We start from the raw sequence: 18,948 nt of genomic DNA on the forward strand, positions 1-18,948 counted from the left end.
CTCCCGCCTCGCAAACATTAGTTAAATATTATTAACCCCTAATCTGCCGTCCCTAACATCGCCGACACCTACCTACATTTATTAACCCCTAATCTACCGCCCCCAACGTCGCCGCCAATATATTAAAGTTATTAACCCCTAAATCTAAGTCTAACCCTAACACCCCCCTAACTTAAATATAATTTAAATAAATCTAAATAAAATAACTATCATTAACTACATTATTCCTATTTAAAACTAAATAATTACCTATACAATAAACCCTAAGCTTGCTACAATATAACTAATAATTACATTGTAGCTAGTTTATGGTTTATTTTTACAGGCAAGTTTGTATTTATTTTAACTAGGTAGAATAGTTACTAAATAGTTATTAACTATTTAATAACTACCTAGTTAAAATAAAGACAAAAGTACCTGTAAAATAAAACCTATAAGTATAATAATTTACAATTACACCTAACACTACACTATAATTAAATAAATTAAATACAATTAAATACAATTAAAATAAATTATCTAAAGTACAAAAAAACCCCACTAAATTACAGAAAATAATAAACAAATTACAAGAATTTTAAACTAATTACACCTAATCTAATCCCCCTAACAAAATAAAAAAGCCCCCCCAAAATAAAAAAGCCCTACCCTACACTGAATTACAAATAGCCCTTAAAAGGGCCTTTTGCCCTTTTAAGGCAAAAGGGCAAAAGGGCAAATCCCCCCCAACATTAAAACCCACCACCCACACAACCAACCCTACTCTAAAACCCACCCAATCCCCCCTTAAAAAAACCTAACACTAACCCCTTGAAGATCACCTTACCGGGAGACGTCTTCAAGAAACCGGGCCGAAGTCCTCAATGAAGCCGGGAGAAGTCTTCATCCAAGCCGGGCGAAGTGGTCCTCCAGATGGGCATAAGTCTTCATCCAGACAAGAACATCTTCTATCTTCGTCCATCCGGCGCGGAGCGGGTCCATCTTCAAGACATCCGACATGGAGCATCCTCTTCATCCGACCGCTCTTCTGGAATGAAGGTTCCTTTAAATGACGTCATCCAAGATGTCGCCCCTTCAATTCCGATTGGCTAATAGAATTCTATCAGCCAATCTGGATTAAGGTAGAAAAAATCCTATTGGCTGAGGCAATCAGCCAATAGGATTGAAGTTCAATCCTATTGGTTGATCCAATCAGCCAATAGGATTGAGCTTGCATTCTACTGGCTGATTGCATCAGCCAATTGGATTTTTTCTACCTTAATTTTGATTGGCTGATAGAATTCTATTAGCCAATCGGAATTGAAGGGGCGACATCTTGGATGACGTCATTTAAAGGAATTCTATCAGCCAATCGGAATTGAAGGGACGCCATCTTGGATGACGTAATTTAAAGGAACCTTCATACCAGAAGAGCCATCGGATGGAGAGGATGCCTTGAAGATGGACTTGCTCCGCGCCGGATGGATGAATATAGAAGATGCCGTCTGGATGAAGACTTCTGCCCGTCTAGAGGATCACTTCTGCCCGGCTTGGATGAAGACTTCTGCCTGTCTGGAGGACCACTTCTGGACGGTTGGATGAAGACGTCTCCCGGTAAGGTGATCTTCAAGGGGTTAGTGTTAGGTTTTTTTAAGGGGGTATTGGGTGGGATTTAGAGTAGGGTTGGTTGTGTGGGTGGTGGGTCTTAATGTTGGGGGGTATTTGTAATTTTTTTACAGGTAAAAGAACTGATTACTTTGGGGCAATGCCTCGCAAAAGGCCCTTTTAAGGGCTATTTGTAATTTAGTGTAGGGTAGGGATTTTTTTATTTTGGAGGGGCTTTTTTATTTTGTTAGGGGGATTTAGATTAGGTGTAATTAGTTAAAAAAATCTTGTAATTATTTTATTATTTTCTGTAATTTAGTTTTTTTTTGTACTTTAGATAATTTTATTTAATTTATGGAATTAATTTAATTATAGTGTAGTGTTAGGTGTAATTGTAACTTAGGTTAGGTTTCATTTTACAGGTACTTTTGTATTTATTTTAATTAGGTAGTTATTAAATAGTTAATAACTATTTAATAACTATTCTACCTAGTTAAAATAAATACAAACTTGCCTGTAAAATAAAAATAAACCCTAAGCTAGCTACAATGTAGTTAATGATAGTTATTTTATTTAGATTTATTTAAATTATATTTAAGTTAGGGGGTGTTAGGGTTAGACTTAGGTTTAGGGGTTAATAACTTTAATATAGTGGCAACGACGTTGGGGGTGGAAGATTAGGGGTTAATAAGTGTAGGTAGGTGGCGGCGACATTGGGGGTGGCAAATTAGGGGTTTATAAATGTAATGTAGGTTTCGGCGATGTTGGGGGCAGCAGATTAGGGGTTCATAAGTATAATGTAGGTGGCGGCGATGTCCAGAGCGGCAGATTAGGGGTTAATAATATAATGTAGGTGTCGGCAATGTCGGGGCGGCAGAATAGGGGTTAATAAGTGTAAGATTAGGACTCGGGGTTCATGTTAGGGGGTTAGGTGTAGACATAAATGTATTTTCCCCATAGGAATCAATGGGGCTGCGTTAGGAGCTAAATGCTGCTTTTTTGCAGGTGTTAGGTTTTTTTTCAGCCGGCTCTCCCCCATTGATTTCTATGGGGAAATCGTGCACAAGCACGTTTAGCCAGCTCACCGCTAACGTAAGCAGCACTGGTATTGAGGTGAGATGTGGAGCTAAATTTTGCTCTACGCTCACTTTTTTGCGGTTAACGCCGGGTTTGTAAAAACCTGTAATACCAGCGCTGTCTGTAAGTGAGCGGTGAGCATAAACTGCTCGTTAGCACCGCACCCCTGTTACTGCAAAACTCGTAATCTAGGCGATAAAGATTTAAAAAAAATCTATGTGGTATACTGTATGTAGGCTTGTAGTCATGTTATTAATAAAAAAAGTAGCAACTGTCATATGTATTTTTTTTTTGTGATAGTAAAATCATTGTCTAACTCTGCTTTTTTTCTATTAACTATTTTTAAATACACATATTTAAATTGTGTTACTAAGGTTTAACCATGTACTATTACATTATGCCAGACTATTTTATACAGTTGTCAATTTTGAAGTGTCCCCAACAAAAGGAATCTGTTTGTAGATGAATGAAATTAGACTGACAAAAAAGTAATACGCATAAATTCCACACACAAAGAACACACAGCTAGATAACGAGTTGTGCGTTATGGTTTAACGCTGAACAAATCACCATTTCAGTGTAAAAACAGTAACGCAGCGATAACGAGTCGTGCAGGTATTGCTATACCGCAAGCATTTTAGCCTGTAACGCAACGTCAACCCTGCACTTAAAATAATGACGTTTTTGCGTGGGATATTCATAGCGCCAGTATTACAGGTTGTGCGTTCCGGCTAAAATGCTTGCGTTACAGCCTATACTGACACAATCCATACCGCCATCTGAGAGCAGTAGTTATGGATTTTGTGTAACAAAAATGTTTCACAAAGCTCATAACTAAAGTGTTACAAAGTACACTAACACCCATAAAACTACCTATTAACCCCTAAACCGAGGCCCTCCCACATCGCAAACACTATTTAAAATGTATTAACCCCTAATCTGCCGTCCGCCCACATCCTCGCCACAATGATAAATTTATTAACCCCTATTCTGCCGCTCCCCGCCACCGCTGCCACTAACAAAACCAAACTAAAGCTATTAATCCCTAAACCGCCAGCCCCCCCACATCGCCACTACCAAATAAACCTATTAACCCCTAAACCATCAGCCCCCCCACATCGCCACTAATAAATTAAACTATTAACTCCTAAACCTATCACCCCCTAACTTTAAATTAAAATGACAATATCCCTATCTTAAAATAAATAAAAACTTACCTTTTTTAGTAGTGTTTTTTTAATGTGTAATTTAGTTTTTTTAATTGGTAGTTATTTTAATTTTAGTATAATAGTTTAGTATAATAGTTATGTTAGGTTAATTGTTAGTTTAAACTTAGGTTTTTTTAATTTCACAGTTAAGTTTTTATTTATTTTAAGATAGGGATATTGTAATTTCAATATAAAGTTAGGGGGTTGTAAGGTTTAGGGGTTAATAGTTTAATTTAGTGTTTTGCAATGTGGGGGACAGCAGTTTAGGGGTTAATAGGTTTATTTAGTGGCAGAGATGTGGGAGGCCAGAGATTTAGGGGTTAATAACTTTATTATAGTGGCGGCGATGGCGGGAAGCGGCAGAATAGGGGTTAATAACTTTTTCTAGTGTTGGCGATTTCGGGAGCGCAGATTAGGGGTTAATAACTTTATTTAGGTGTCGGCGATGTTGGGGCGGCAGATTAGGGGTGTTTATACTTGGGGTTTATGTTAGGGTGTTAGGTTTAAACGTATCTTTTTTCCCCCATAGACATCAATTGGGTTGCGTTACGGAGCTTTTCATTCCGCCCTTCAGGTGTTAGTTTTTTTTCTAACACTCTCTCCCCATTGATGTCTATGGGGAAAGCGTGCACGAGCACGTATTCTCAGCCCTTGGATTTTGTGCGGTATGGAGCTTATCGCCACCATATCGCACGCACAAGGCGGCTTTTCAAAAACTTGTAATGGCAGCGCTAGGGAGGGGGAAATAACGCAACTTTTGTCGTGTTCCTTTCCAACCCTCTATAGAGCAAAACTTGTAATCTAGGTGACAGTAACTTACGCAACTTTTCTATATATGTTTTCTTTATTACGGAAGAAATCAATTTTGTTTATTCAAGAACACTGTAAGTTTTCTTTGTACATATTAAACAAATGTTTGTATTGCTCTTTGGCACAAGTATGTGTCTACGGTAGGAATGAGTAGGGTGGGGTGAGATTATGACTGACAGAATCTGTCTCATTAGCTATATAAATAGTCCTCTCCCCGGACAGACATGAACAAACAGCTTCACATCTATCTAATAGAATTTTTTTATTTACATCATGATCAAGACTTTCCTGTCTTCACTTCTGTTCTCTCTCTTTTTTCAAGAATATCAAGCTTGGGGTCCATATTCCATTGAGGTCCCGAATGGAGGAAAATGGGGAGACTGGGGGCCGGTTAGCTGGTGTCCCTCAGGTTATGTGGCCAGAGGATTCTCTGTTAAGGTGAGGAATCTTTAAATACAATATATTCTTATTTGCCTAATAATATAAATCTGATTAATATAAATGTATTGGGGTTTTATCTTCAGATTACATGAAATGTAATTCTTACAGTAAATTGTGTTTTGTTTTTTTGTGATATATAATATAAATTAACAGTCTTCATGAGTTATTTTTCTTTCCTCTAAATGAGCACATAAAGGGCCAGATTACAAGTGGAGTGCTATTTATCTCCCCCACTCATGTGTTAACTGTGCTAGAGGTCATTTTTTTGTGCTTTGCGTAGCACTCGTATTACAAGTTGAAAGTAAAAATGTTTTGCTCGCTTCCAAACCTGACACACGCAAAAATCCGGTTAGAATATTGCAACCGTGTTAATGTATTTTTGACAGGTAAGTATTAATTTAAGATAGGGGAGAGAACAAAAGAGATGGGATAGAGCTAAAGATAGGATAAGAGAGGGGAAAGAGCAAGAGAGGGGGGAGAGAGAAAATAAGAGGGAGAAGAGAGAGAGCAAAAGAGAGGGGAAGAGAGAGAGAGCAAAAGAAAAGGGGGAGAGAGAGCAAAAGAAGAGAGGGGGGAGAGAGAAAGAGAGAGAGAGGGGACAGAGAGAGAGTGGGAGATAGAGAGAGGGGGGAAATAGAGGGGGGGAGAGGGGGGAGAGGGGGGGAGAGAAAGGAGGGGAGAGAGAGGGGGGAGATAGAGGGGGGGGAGAGAGAGTGAGGGGGGAGAGAGAGTGAGGGGGAGAGAGAGAGAGGGGGGAGAGAGAGAGAGGGGGGGAGAGAGGGGGCAGAGAGAGAGAGGGGGGAGAGAGAGAGAGGGGGGGAGAGAGAGAGAGGGGGGGAGAGAAAGAGAAGGGGGAGAGAGAGGGGGGAGAGAGAGGGGGCAGAGAGAGAGAGACAGGTGAGAGAGAAGGGGGGAGAGAGAGCAAAAGAGAGGGGAGAGAGAGCAAAAGAGAGGGGCAGAGAGCAAAAGATAGGGATGAAGAGAGATAGCAAAAGAGAGGGAAGAGAGAGAGAGCAAAAGAGAGGGGGGAGAGAGAGAGAGTAAAATAGAGGGGGGAGAGGGGGGAGAGAGGGGGGGAGAGAGAGGGGTGAGAGAGTGCAAAAGAGAGGGGGGAGTGCGCAAAAGAGAGGGGGGAGAGAGAGGGGGGAGTGAGAGAGGGGGAGAGAGTGCAAAAGAGAGGGGGGATAGAGAGCGCAAAAGAGAGGGGGGGAGAGAGAGAGCGAAAAAGAGAGGGGAAGAGAGAGAGTGAAAAAGAGAGGGGGAGAGAGTGCAAAAGAGATGGGGGAGAGAGAGAGCTCAAAAGAGAGGGGGAGAGAGAGAGCCCAAAAGAGAGGGGGGAGAGAGAGAGCTCAAAAGAGAGGGGGAGAGAGAGAGCGCAAAAGAGAGGGGGGAGAGAAAGCAAAAGAGAGGGGGGAGAGAGAGAGCAAAAGAGAGAAGGAGGGAGAGAGTGCAAGGGGTGGGACCGCTGTACTGCAAAAAATGGCCGTGTGAACGGGCTTTAGGACTATTATATCCATATATACACAGCGCTTTTGTACATACTGTTGCTGTAATATGCATTTGACAAAGGGAATGTAATATCCTCAAAACGTAATGCTTTTTATTGACTAACATTAAAGTTATATTTTAACTTTGTAAACCAGAGAGTGCCTTTGTTTCTTTGGTTCTATTTTTATATATCCATATAGATATATAGATATAGATATAGTTAAAATAAAAATATAGATATATATTTAAAAATATAAATAACGTGAAGAACATTGCTAATATAAGTTTTTCTTAACGCACTTTTGTCTTTCGCGCAGATGGCCTAGAGCACTTCGGGTTAGCACATGATAAAAGCAATAACAGGGTTTTTTAGGGTGCCCCATAAAAGTCTATGTAAAGATGGACTTAGTGAGGCCACTAGACAAAAAAGGAAAAGAGAGAGGCGCCAACCATAAAACAGTATCACAGGAGCAATAAAACCGGTGGTTCCCAACAACTCCCCCCGTGCTGGATATACTCACAAGCGATGCAGCACACGTACTGTGCCAAAAACAGCAGGTCGGGACTGTTAGGAGTCGCTTAGTGAGGCCACGTAGTCCAACCTCTAGACATTAGAGCTCCTTAGGCTTTTGCTGATGCGCAAACTTTTACTTTCAACTTGGTAGATCCATACATTTTATTACGTCTAGTGGGGATGTAGTACCAATGTGTTAACAACTTATAATATGTTTCAAATAGCGTGATACAGTGTAGGGCCTTCTTGGTGAGGGTAACAACAGTTTGCCATGTTTGTGGGGAAATGGTGGTGTCCAAGTATAATTCCCATTTAAGTAAGTGGGATAGTTTACTTTCGCTGTCTGCGTTACCTATTAGGGAGTAGTGTAGAGATAGGGGTTTAAGTAATCTATCACCTTGCCGCCAAATAGTTTCCCAAAGTGTACGGGGACGAGATAGTTCAGGTTTAAATCCCCAACTGGTCAGGAAGCTCCTCAGTCTAGTGTACTTGAATGTCATGTATTGGGGTAAAAGAGAATTGATTTTTAGTAATTCTAGTGTAGAAGTGCGGGTTAGAGGAGGAAGACCAGAGATCCGAAACTACTTGTATGCCTAGTTGAGTCCACCTCTGATGGTGGGAGTCGGGTAGTCCCAAGAGCAGGCCTTGTCAGAGAGGTGATCGGTGAGGGGTGTGGGGCTAATGTCTGATTTTGTCCCACACCGCGAGACATTCACAGATTATGGGGTTAGTAATGTTCAGGGTTCTACGTGAGTGGGGGGGGATCCAGATTAGGTCTGGTATGTATGTGTGGTATGGCAACGAAGCTTGTTCTATAGCTTTCCATTTGCTTAAAAATTGTACTGCTTCCCACTGTGAGATATGTGTTAGCATTGCCCCTTCATAGTAGCGAAAGATAGAGGGGGGGCGCTATTCCCCCCCGATGTAAAGGGCTCTGTAAAATTTTATGGGCTACTCTGGGAGATTTGTGTGGCCAAATTTACGGCTAGATTACAAGTTTTTGTCGGTAAGGCTGTGCGGTGCTAACGCTCCTTTTTTTCTCACCGCTCACTTAAGACAACGCTGGTATTACGAGTTTTCTGCAAGCCGGCGTTAGCCTCAGAAAAGTGAGCATTGAGCAAAATTTAGCTCCACATCTCACTGTAATACCAGCGCTGCTTACAGTAGCGGTGAGCTGGCTAAACGTGCTCGTGCACGATTTCCCCATAGGAAATAATGGGGCTGAGATGGCTGCAAAAAAGCAGCGTTCAGCTCCTAACGCAGCCCCATTGTTTCCTATGGGGAAATACTTTTTATGTCTACACCTAACACCCTAACATGAACCCCGAGTCTAAACACCCATAATCTTACACTTATTAACCCCTAATCTGCCGCCCCCGACATCGGCGACACCTGCATTATATTAGTAACCCCTAATCTGCCGCTCCGGACACCGCCGCAACCTACATTATACCTATGAACCCCTAATCTGTCGCCCCTAACATCGCCGACACCTACATTATATTTATTAACCCCTAATATGCCGCCCCCAACGTCTCCGCAACCTAACTACAATTATTAACCCCTAATCTGCCGCCCCCAACCCGCCACTATAATAAAGTTATTTACCCCTAAACCTAAGTCTAACCCTAACACCCCCTAACTTAAATATAATTTTAAATAAATCTAAATAAATTATTCCTATTTAAAACTAAATACTTACCTATAAAATAAACCCTAAACTAGCTACAATATAACTAATAGTTAAATTGTAGCTATTTTAGGATTTATTTTTATTTTACAGGCAACTTTGTATTTATTTTAACTAGGTACAATAGTTATTAAATAGTTATTAACTATTTATTAACTACCTAGTTAAAATAAAGACAAATCTACCTGTAAAATAAAACCTAACCTAAGTTACAATTACACCTAACACTACACTACAATTAAATTAATTACCTAAACTAACTACAATTAAATACAATTAAATTAAATAAATTAAAGTACGAAAAACAACAAAAACTAAATTACAGAAAATAAAAAAATTACAATTTTTTTAAACTAATTACACCTAATCTAATCCCCCTAATATAATAAAAAAGCCCCCCCAAAAAATAAAATTGCCTACCCTATACTACAAATAGCCCTTAAAAGGGCCTTTTGCAGGGCATTGCCCCAAACCCACCACCCACACACCCAACCCTACTCTAAAACCCACCCAATCCCCCCTTAATAAAACCTAACACTAACCCTTTGAAGATCACCCTACCTTGAGACGTCTTCACCCAGCCGGGCCGAAGTCCTCCAAAAGCCGGGCAGAAGTGGTCCTCCAGATGGCCAGAAGTCTTCATCCGATCCAGGCAGTAGAGGTCCTCCAGAAGGTCAGAAGTCTTCATCCAGGCGACATCTTCTATCTTCATCCATCCGGAGCGGAGCTGGTCCATCTTCAATCCAGCCGACACGGAGCATCCTCTTCCAATGAAGTTCACCAGTCAAATGAAGGTTCCTTTAAATGACGTCATCCAAGATGGCGTCCCTTGAATTCCGATCCAATCAGCCAATAGGATTGAGCTTGCATTCTATTGGCTGTTCCAATCAGTCAATAGAATGCAAGCTCAATTCTATTGGCTGTTTGCATCAGCCAATAGGATTTTTCCTACCTTATTTCCGATTGGCTGATAGAATCCTATCAGCCAATCGGAATTCAAGGGACGCCATCTTGGATGACGTCATTTAAAGGATCCTTCATTCGTCTGGTGGACTTCGTTGGAAGAGGATGCTCCGCGTCGGCTGGATTGAAGATGGACCCACTCCGCGCCAGAAGGATGAAGATAGAAGATGCCGCCTGGATGAAGACTTCTGCCCCTCTGGAGGACCTCTTCTGCCCGGATCGGATGAAGACTTCTGGCCGTCTGGAGGATCACTTGTGCCCGGCTTCTTGGAGGACTTCGGCCCGGCTGGGTGAAGACGTCTCAAGGCAGGGTGATCTTTAAGGGGTTAGTGTTAGGTTTTATTAAGGGGGGTTTGGGTGGGTTTTAGAGTAGGGTTGGGTGTGTGGGTGGTGGGTTTTAATGTGGGGGGGGCATTGCATTTTTTTTTACAGGTAAAAGAGCTGATTACTTTGGGGCAATGCCCCCGCAAAAGGCCCTTTTAAGGGGTATTTGTAATTTAGTATAGGGTAGGAAATTTTATTTTTTTTGGGGGGGGGCTTTTTAATTTTATTAGGTGGATTAGATTAGGTGTAATTAGTTTAAAAAAATATATATATTTTCTGTAATTTAGAGGGGTTTTTTTTCTCGTAATTTAGTTTAATTTAATTGTAGTTAGTTTAGGGAATTCATTTAATTAAAGTGTAGTGTTAGGTGTAATTGTAACTTAGGTTAGGGTTTATTTTACAGGTAAATTTGTACTTATTTTTAGCTAGGTAGTTATTAAATAGTTAATAACTATTTAATAACTATTGTACCTAGTTAAAATAAATACAAACTTGCCTGTAAAATAAAAATAAACCCTGAGATAGCTACATGTAACTATTAGTTATACTGTAGCTAGCTTAGGGTTTATTTTATAGGTAAGTATTTAGTTAAAAAATAGGCTTAATTGATTTAATTGTAGTAATTTTATTTCGTTTTATTTAAATTATATTTAAGTTAGGGGGTGTTAGGGCTAGACTTAGGTTTAGGGGTTAATAAATTTAGTATAGTGGCAGCGAAGTTGGGAGCGGCAGATTAGGGGTTAATAAATGTAGGTAGGTGTCGTTGATGTTAGGGATGGCAGATTAGGGGTTAATAATATTTAACTAGTGTTTGCGAGGCAGGAGTGCGGCGGTTTTGTGGTAAATACATTTTTTTAAGTGACGGCGATGTCCGGTCGGCAGATTAGGGGTTAAAAACTTTAAGTGTTTGTGATCAATCTATCTATTGGGTTCTTGTAAAGCGCGGCTATTCACCTGTAAGGGTCTCAAGGCGCTGAGGGTTGCAGTTCAGTTGAAGAGCCAGGTCTTGAGGTCCTTTCTGAACTTAGTTAGGGCAGTAGCTTGTCTGAGGTGCAGCGGGAGGGTGTTCCAAGTCTTTGCTGCCAGGTGAGAGAAGGATCTGCCTCCCGCTATGGTTTTCCTGATGCGGGGGATGACAGCGAGGGCTTGGTCGGCCGATCGAAGTTGTCTGGCAGGGGTGTAGAAGATAACGCGGTGGTTCAAGTATTCGGGACCGATGTTGTTGAGGGCCTTGAATGTGTGTGTGAGAAGCTTGAAGGTTATTCTTTTGTTGATGGGAAGCCAGTGCAGGTCCCTCAGGTGTTTGGTGATGTGGCATTAAAGAGGGATGTCAAGGATTAGTCTGGCCGAGGAGTTCTGGATGCGCTGTAGTCTCTTTTGGAGCTTGATGGTGGTGCCGACGTAGAGTGCATTACCATAGTCCAGTCGGCTGCTGACGAGGGTGTGAGTGACAGTCTTCCTGGTCTCGGTTGGGATCCTTTTGAAGATCTTTCGCAGCAGGTGAAGTGTGTGGAAGCATGCAGAAGAGACGGTGTTGATTTGACGGTCCATGGAGAGTGATGAGTCCAGGATGGATTTCGTGCATGGTCGGTGGGGGTTAGAGGGTGTCCGAGGGCTGTGGGCCACCAGGAGTTATTCCAAGCGGATGTGGTGGGACCGAGGAGGAGGACTTTGGTCTTGTCTGCGTTCAGCTTTAGGCAGTTGTAGCTCATCCAGGTGGCGACTGCTGTCAGCCCTTTGTGGACGTTTTTCTTGGCGGTGGTGGGGTCACTGGTGAGTGAGATGATTAGCTGGTTGTCGTGGGCGTAGGAGACGATGTTGAGGTTGTGTCATCGGGCGATGGCGGAGAGAGGGGCCATGTAGATGTTGAATAGGGTGGGGCTCAGCAAAAAGCCTTGGGGTACACCACAGCTGATTTCTGTGGGCTTGGAGGTGAAGGGTGGGAGTCTAACTTTCTGAGTTCTGCCGGTGAGGAAGGAGGTGATCCATTCCAGGGCTTTGTCGTGTATGCCGGCATTGTGTAGTCGGTTGCGGAGGGTGAGGTGGGAGACAGTGTCGAAAGCTGCTGAACGGTCTAAGAGAATGAGGGCGGCGGTCTCTCCTCGGTCGAGTAGGGCGAGGATGTCGTCTGTGGCGGTGAGGAGGGCGGTCTCGGTGCTGTGGTTGCTCCTGAAACCGGATTGGGAGGGGTCCAGGGTGTGGTTGGCTTCGATGTAGTCAACGAGTTGCGCGTTGATGGACTTCTCAATGACTTTGGCCGCAAAGGGGAGCAAAGAGATTGGGTGGTAGTTCTTCGGATCAGTGGGGTCAGCCGTGGGTTTTTTCAGTAGGGGTTTTAATTCTGCATATTTCCAGTCATGCGGGAAGGTGCCGGTTTTGATGGAGCAGTTGATGGTGCTGCAGAGCTCAGGGGCAATGGTGTCACCCGCTTTGTTGAAAATGTGATGCGGGCATGGGTCCGAGGGTGCTCCGGAGTGGATCGATCTCATGATTCTGATGGTGTCCTCTGTGGTGAGGGGGCTCCAGATGGTCAGTGGGGGGTAGGTGGTGGTGTATTTGGGTGAGGTATCGGTGGGAGTTGGTGGGTGAGTTGGGGCGCAAAGCTGTCATAGATGTTGATGATCTTGCGGTGGAAGTACATTGCAAGGTTATTGCAGAGGTCCTAGGAGGGTGGGATGTCATTGGTGTCACTGTTAGGATTGGAGAATTCCTTGATGACTATGAATAGCTCCTTGCTGTTGTGGACGTTGGCATTGATTCTATCTTGGATGGCTGTCTTCTTGGTGGTTTTGATGAGGTGGTGGTGGGTAGTGATAGCTTCTTTGTAGGCTGTTTTATTTGAGGGGGTCTTGCTGTATCTCCAGGTCCTTTCCAATTGCCTGCAGTGGCGTTTGGAGTCCTGGAGGGCAGGGGTGAACCAACTAGCCTTGTTGGTGGGTTGGCGGTTGGATGGTTTCTTGAGTGGGGCGAGAGTGTTGGGGCAGTCTGTGAGCCAGTGGTGGAGGTTGTGGGTGGAGGAGTTGGCATTTGGAGGTAGCTGGGGGGCACTTGTTCAGGGTGGAGTGCATGGGAGAGACAAGCAGGAAGGAGAGCAGGCTAGAAGAGGCTGCAGTCTCAGAGTAAGGCAGCAGCAACTTCCATTAAATAGGTACTGGGAGGTGGGAGGGCTGGGAGGCGGGGCAGGGCAGTGGCTGTAGGAAGAAAGTTAACAAAAGGAGTTACCTGTGCTGTGCTGGTAGGCGGGGAGGGCAGTGGCTGTGGCATGGGAGAGGGGCTCGGTTTAGGGGTTAATAGGTAGTTTATGGGTGTTAGTGTACTTTTTAGCACTTTAGTTAAGAGTTTTATGTTACGGCGTTAGCCCATAAAACTCTTAACTACTGACTTTTAAATGCATTATGAGTCTTGACTGGAGAGGGTGTACCGCTCACTTTTTCCAGCAATCGTAATACCGGCGTTAGGAAAATCCCATTGAAAAGATAGGATACGCAATTGACGTAAGGGGATTTACGGTATGCTAAAATCGCAGAAAAAAAGTGAGCGGTACACCTGTTTTGTCTTAGTTTAATTTATGTAAAGACATATGGCCAAAGGATTCAATAGTGTCTTTTAACTTGGGGAATGAGGATAGTGGGTCTGATGAAAATATTGTGACATCATCAGCGAATAATGCTATTTTGTGATTTGTGCCATGTAGGGTAACCCCGTCTATCTTTCTATCAGATCTAATTTGTTCCGCAATGGGGTTCAATTGCTAGGGCAAATAGTAAAGGCGAGAGGGGGCACCCCTGTCTGGTGCCATTAGAAATTGGAAAGGGGAACAAGTGAAATCCTAGGCCTTTAACCATCGCTGTGGGGGTAGAGTAAAGCGTTTGAATAGCTGTCAGGGTTTGTTCTGGAAAACCGAAGGTCCTGAGGACCTCCCATGGGTAACTCCATCGTATGCGATCAAAGGCTTTCCTTGCATCGAGTGAGATGACAGAAAAGGGCCTATTCAATCTACTGGATTCAGTAAAGATATTGAGTAAATGCCTGGTGTTATCAGGCCCCTCCCTAAATTGATGAGGTGGGGGAGTAGCATGGATATACGATTAGCTAACAATTTGGCATAGATTTTGACATCTAAGTTTATCAGAGAAATTGGCCTATAGCTAGAGCAGAGGGACGGGTCTTTTTGGGGTTTTGGAATAGTTATTATTGTGGCTTCTAAAAACTCCTTAGCAAATTTTCCCTCCTTCTTGACCTGGTTAAAAAATGTGAGGAGTCAAGGTATTAATTCCTTGACATAAGTTTTATAGACGAGTATCCATATATACCCAGTGCCTTAAAGGTCTTTAAGCTCTTGATTACATTTTTAATATATTTAAGTGTAAAGGGGGTTGTAAGGGACTCTCGTTGTTCATCCGAGAGAGAGGGGAGCTTAAGACGTTCCAAGAACGCGCAGATGTCTTGAGTGGGGGTTAGTAAGTGACCTGCCTCCTTTTCTAAGTTATATAAGCTGGAATAAAATTTCTCAAAGCACTTGCCTATCTGTGAGGGTAATTGATAGGTCTGACTCCCAGATTGGATATGGTGGATTCTGGATATGCTTGTCCTTTGTTTAAGTTTATTAGCCAAGAGAGTATCTGCTTTATTACTCTTATAATAAAAAAGTTGTTTCATCTTAAGAAGGTTAGCTTGAGTATGTTTTAGTTCTATCTGGCTAATGTGGTTTCTGAGTGTCATGATTTGTTCGGTAATGGTGTCTGAAGGTGTAGACCGGTTAGAGGTATCTAAGCGTCGTAGTTCTATATGGGAGCGAGAGAGGGATAAGCCCGACAGTTTTCTTAAATAGGCTTGTCTCCTTATTATGAGACCTCTAAAGGTGGCCTTAGCAGCACCTCAAAGAATGTCGTCTCTTACCTGATTGTTGTCATTCGTTTGGAAATAGAAAATTATATCTTTTCTAAGTTCTTCTTTAAAGGGGATGTCCAAAAGGACCTGTTGGAGAAAGCGCCAGGAGTACTTTGTGCTATTATCCTCCGTCGAGCGGAGGTCTACTGTGACAAAGTCATGATCTGACCATGAGCATAGCGATATTTTGGAGCTCTTAACCAGATCCATGGTTTCCGCTGAGCAGAATACGTGGTCCAGTATAGTGTACGTTTTATGTGGGTGAGAAAAGTGGGTATAGTCTCTGTCCCTGGGATGGAGTGATCTCCAGATAGCATAATAGTTAAACTGAGTAATAATCTGACGGAATTTGGTCAAGAGTTGTGTGGTGTGGGTAGTCTGTTTTATATGTCCAGTGGATTTTCTGTCAAGAGTTGGCTCCCAGATTATATTGAAGTCTCCCGCTAATATAACTCTACCAACTTTAACCCGGTCACCTGCAAGGAGGATTCGTTTGAGATACTTAGGTTGGTGAGAGTTGGGGAGATAGATGGACACTAAAGTGTAACTAACATGGTCTAATTTGCGCACTAAAATGAGAAACCTAGCTTGAGGGTCTTTTATGACCTGGATTTGCTCGCAACCTGTTCTTTTGTGTATCAGGATTGCGACACCTCTGGCTTTCTGTGGAAAGGGGGTATACTCTAGTGTAGTATAGTCCTTCTCTATTATTTAATCGTGTTTATCAGGTGTCCAATGTGTCTCCTGAAGAAAGAAGAAGAAATTTGAGCGATCTGGCCAGAAGGTTACGCTTGTGTGGGGAATTTAAGCCCCTGACATTGTGTGTTAGAATCTTGAGAGTGGACATAAAAGTCAATAACAAATTGTATGGGTAATTTCGGGTAGTTTAAATGACTGGAGGTGAGGGGGGGGGAAGGATTGGAAGTAAAAGGGGATGGAATTTGGCGGAAATAGTCTGCCTCAGTTGAGCCCTATCATGGTCTTCTGTTGGGGGGGAGAACAACAGTAAAGAGCAAGAGTCAACCATGTGAACCCTGCTCCGCAGACATAGTAACATTAAACATGCAAAAAGAAAAATGTAGGTAGAATAACAAAGAACTAGCAGTGCAAAATTCAAACCTACACGAGGTAAGTTTCATAAAGTGCATGTAAACCTGTGAAATAACATTAACTTTACAGATATATTTCTATCAGTAGGTCCAACAATATTTAAGACTAGGTTGGTCCCACAAACCGAGGTTTAGGAGTGGTGATGTTCAAGTAGAACCCTAGGATGGGACCACTTTAGACCTTTTTGCTCTCTGCTTGTTAATGGACCATTCAGGAGCCAAAGCTCTTAGTTTTGGATTGACAGTCTGTGGTGGGGGAGAAAGTCCTGAGTGAAGACCCCAAGAAGCGAGAAGAGCCAGACCCTGAGGAAGAGTAGAGATTACATGAGATCGGTTATCTTTTGTGACCACTAGGTTCGTGGGGAGCCCCCAGCGGTATTTGATGTCGGCTTTCCTGAGGGCTGAAGTGACCAGTTGGTAAGTCTTGTGGTATTGTAAAGTGTGCGCAGATAAATCAGGTAAGAGCAGGATGTCGCTAAATTTCTCTGAAAGAAGTGGTTTCTTGAAGGCAGCCTGCATCAGCCTATCTTTAAAGACGTAACTATGGAAGCAGACTATTACATCTTGTGGCTTTTCTGCGGGGGCAGTTCTAGATCTCAAGGCCCTGTGGGCTCTTTCCATAGTATCCACCAGTCCTTCTGGGGAGCCCACCAATTCTAAGTAGAGTTCTCTTAAGAAAGCTTGTAAGTCTGGAGTCCCGACACTCTCCAGAATCCCTCTAAACCGTAAGTTGTTTCTACGGGATCTATCTTCAATGTCAGCCATTTTGAACTCCAGCTGGGTTAGCTGTTCCACCAGATTTTCAGTGTAATATAGGAGACTGGTCTGATCAAGTGCCAAGTCATCTCGTTTACGCTCGAGTGCATCCACTCTCTCGCCTATCTCGGATATATCTTTTTTCAATTCTGCAGAGGAACACTGAATCTCTTGCGTGATAGAGCATGTCTGGTTGGCGAGCATATTCTGTAAAGTAGACTTTGTGATGTAGTGATGTGATGGTGTAACCGAGCGTATGCTCAAATGAGATTCTGCATCTAATGATTCAGGGTCACTTAGCTCTGTGTTTTGATCAGCAATGGGTACTTTCCCAGATTGAGAAAAATGATCATATACTGTCTTTTTACTAACAGTAGGGGTCTTCACTTGTCTTCTAGACATATGAGGCATGTCTCCAAAATTTTAGGGTCTATTACCTGAAAAGAAATGTGGTTATGCAAAGGCACTACAAATTTGTCTTGTAAATAGAAAACACTCCTAGTAAAAAGAGGTTATCCCAGATTACATATATTTACTGCGGAGCAGGGGCAGCTGACATCCCCTCGAGTCCTAGGCCATCTTGGTCTTATCAGGAGTTGGGCAACAGACCCCTCAGCCCCAAGGAGGGGGGTGACTACCTGTAAACCTCCCTAGGCTGAAGGGGACCCTCGGGGGATAACCCAGGGCTAGAGGGGATGCAACCCAAACCTAAGCAGAACTGATGTGAAAGGGTCACTGTGGTACAATAATGAACTCCCTCTCAATTCAGGGAATGGAGGATACGACCCGAAGGAAGGGGAAAAGGAAGATGGAAGTGACCAGCTAAGAAAGGGAGAGTTTCAAGGGGGCCCCACATTTTCCAATGTACACAGAAAAAGAAACGTTTCAATAAGACCTTCAGTACAGTTAGACCTTATGACCTATGGGATTAAAACCCTGTGGAAATAAGGTCAGAGGTTAAACAGTGAAATGACACTACATTTTGGGGCAATACCCCAAATACAATTAAGCTGACGCAGCAGCTGTTGGGTTATGGAAACAACTCAGAAGAATGGAACTGAGTCCAAGGTGATTAGTTTAAAACCAATTAGGGAAAGTTCCTTGGTGTCGCCTTCTCCTAGAACCTCTTCTAGAATCTCCACGGAAAGGGGAATCAAACTTTTAAGAGCTGTGGATTAATCCTAGTAAAATAGGGGTAGGCCCAGGTTAGGGAGGGGCTTAAATTTCTGGGTCTCCTCACTATAGGGTATAGGCACTCGATCCCTCTTATAGGTGGTAGTTGAATCAAGGGGAAGAGCAATGTTCCCAATGGGGTCATTGAAATATAGGCCAAGAGGCAGGAAAGCTGTCCAGTAGAAGCCATAGGGTGCACCACCAAAAGGGGTATAATAAGGAGGCTGTTAAAGCAATGGGATAAGCTTGGACCTCTCTGTGATGCTGTATTAGCCGTGGTTGTGTGATGTATTTTTAATGTCCAAGGACCAGGGTAAAAAAGAGCCTTGGTGAAGGTCTATATAAAACAGTTTGGGGTGGTATGGCATATATAGTAAGACACAGTTCTCACCTAGTTCCTCCGAGTACCTCGAGTACCTGCAGTACTCGCGATGGCTGTAGGGCTAGGGGGCCTTGCCAGGCCATTCCACCTACTTCTTGGACTATGTTTGCTCCATTTCCTGAGTTGCTGTTGTGCTAGCTAGGGTAGGGGAGCCAGAAGAAGCAGAGGGAGAGCATAAGGGTCACTATTCTTAGGTGCAAGCTGGGTCACTTGGCCTCTAAAAAAGATCCCAATATGCAATTATATATCAGGGTCCTGGTTGAGCTAGTGGCGATTGTGATCCGGCCCCTAATGGCTCACAAAACAATTTAAGTGTGCACAGGTTAGTTGTAGGGAATCCCCGACCCTCAGGAGCTCAAAGGGATAGGTAAGAGTCTGGGTGAGGTGGTGGTTACAGGTCGGTAAGTTCTGGCCGCAGCTGTTGTAGTTCTCCCGTAGTCTACCTCCCCAATCTGTCCGGAATGAGTAGGGGCTTATCAATCAACGTTATCTGCTACCTTAGGAAGTGTTCCTTGCACTTTTAGGACTAGATCATAATC

General features: G+C 43.1%; 1 protein-coding gene across 1 annotated transcript in view; it reads left to right on the plus strand.

Moving 5' to 3' along the window:
* LOC128663814 (vitelline membrane outer layer protein 1 homolog) overlaps window positions 1-18,948 on the plus strand; it is a 52,462-nt gene that overhangs the window by 18,747 nt on the left and 14,767 nt on the right. Inside the window, exon 3 of the mRNA XM_053718336.1 lies at window positions 5,002-5,117. Coding sequence (XP_053574311.1) covers window positions 5,002-5,117 — 116 coding nt within the window. The remainder of the gene's footprint in view (window positions 1-5,001; window positions 5,118-18,948) is intronic.

The sequence above is a fragment of the Bombina bombina genome, chromosome 6 (genome assembly GCF_027579735.1).
Source record: "Bombina bombina isolate aBomBom1 chromosome 6, aBomBom1.pri, whole genome shotgun sequence".
NCBI classification, from domain to species: Eukaryota; Metazoa; Chordata; class Amphibia; order Anura; family Bombinatoridae; genus Bombina; species Bombina bombina.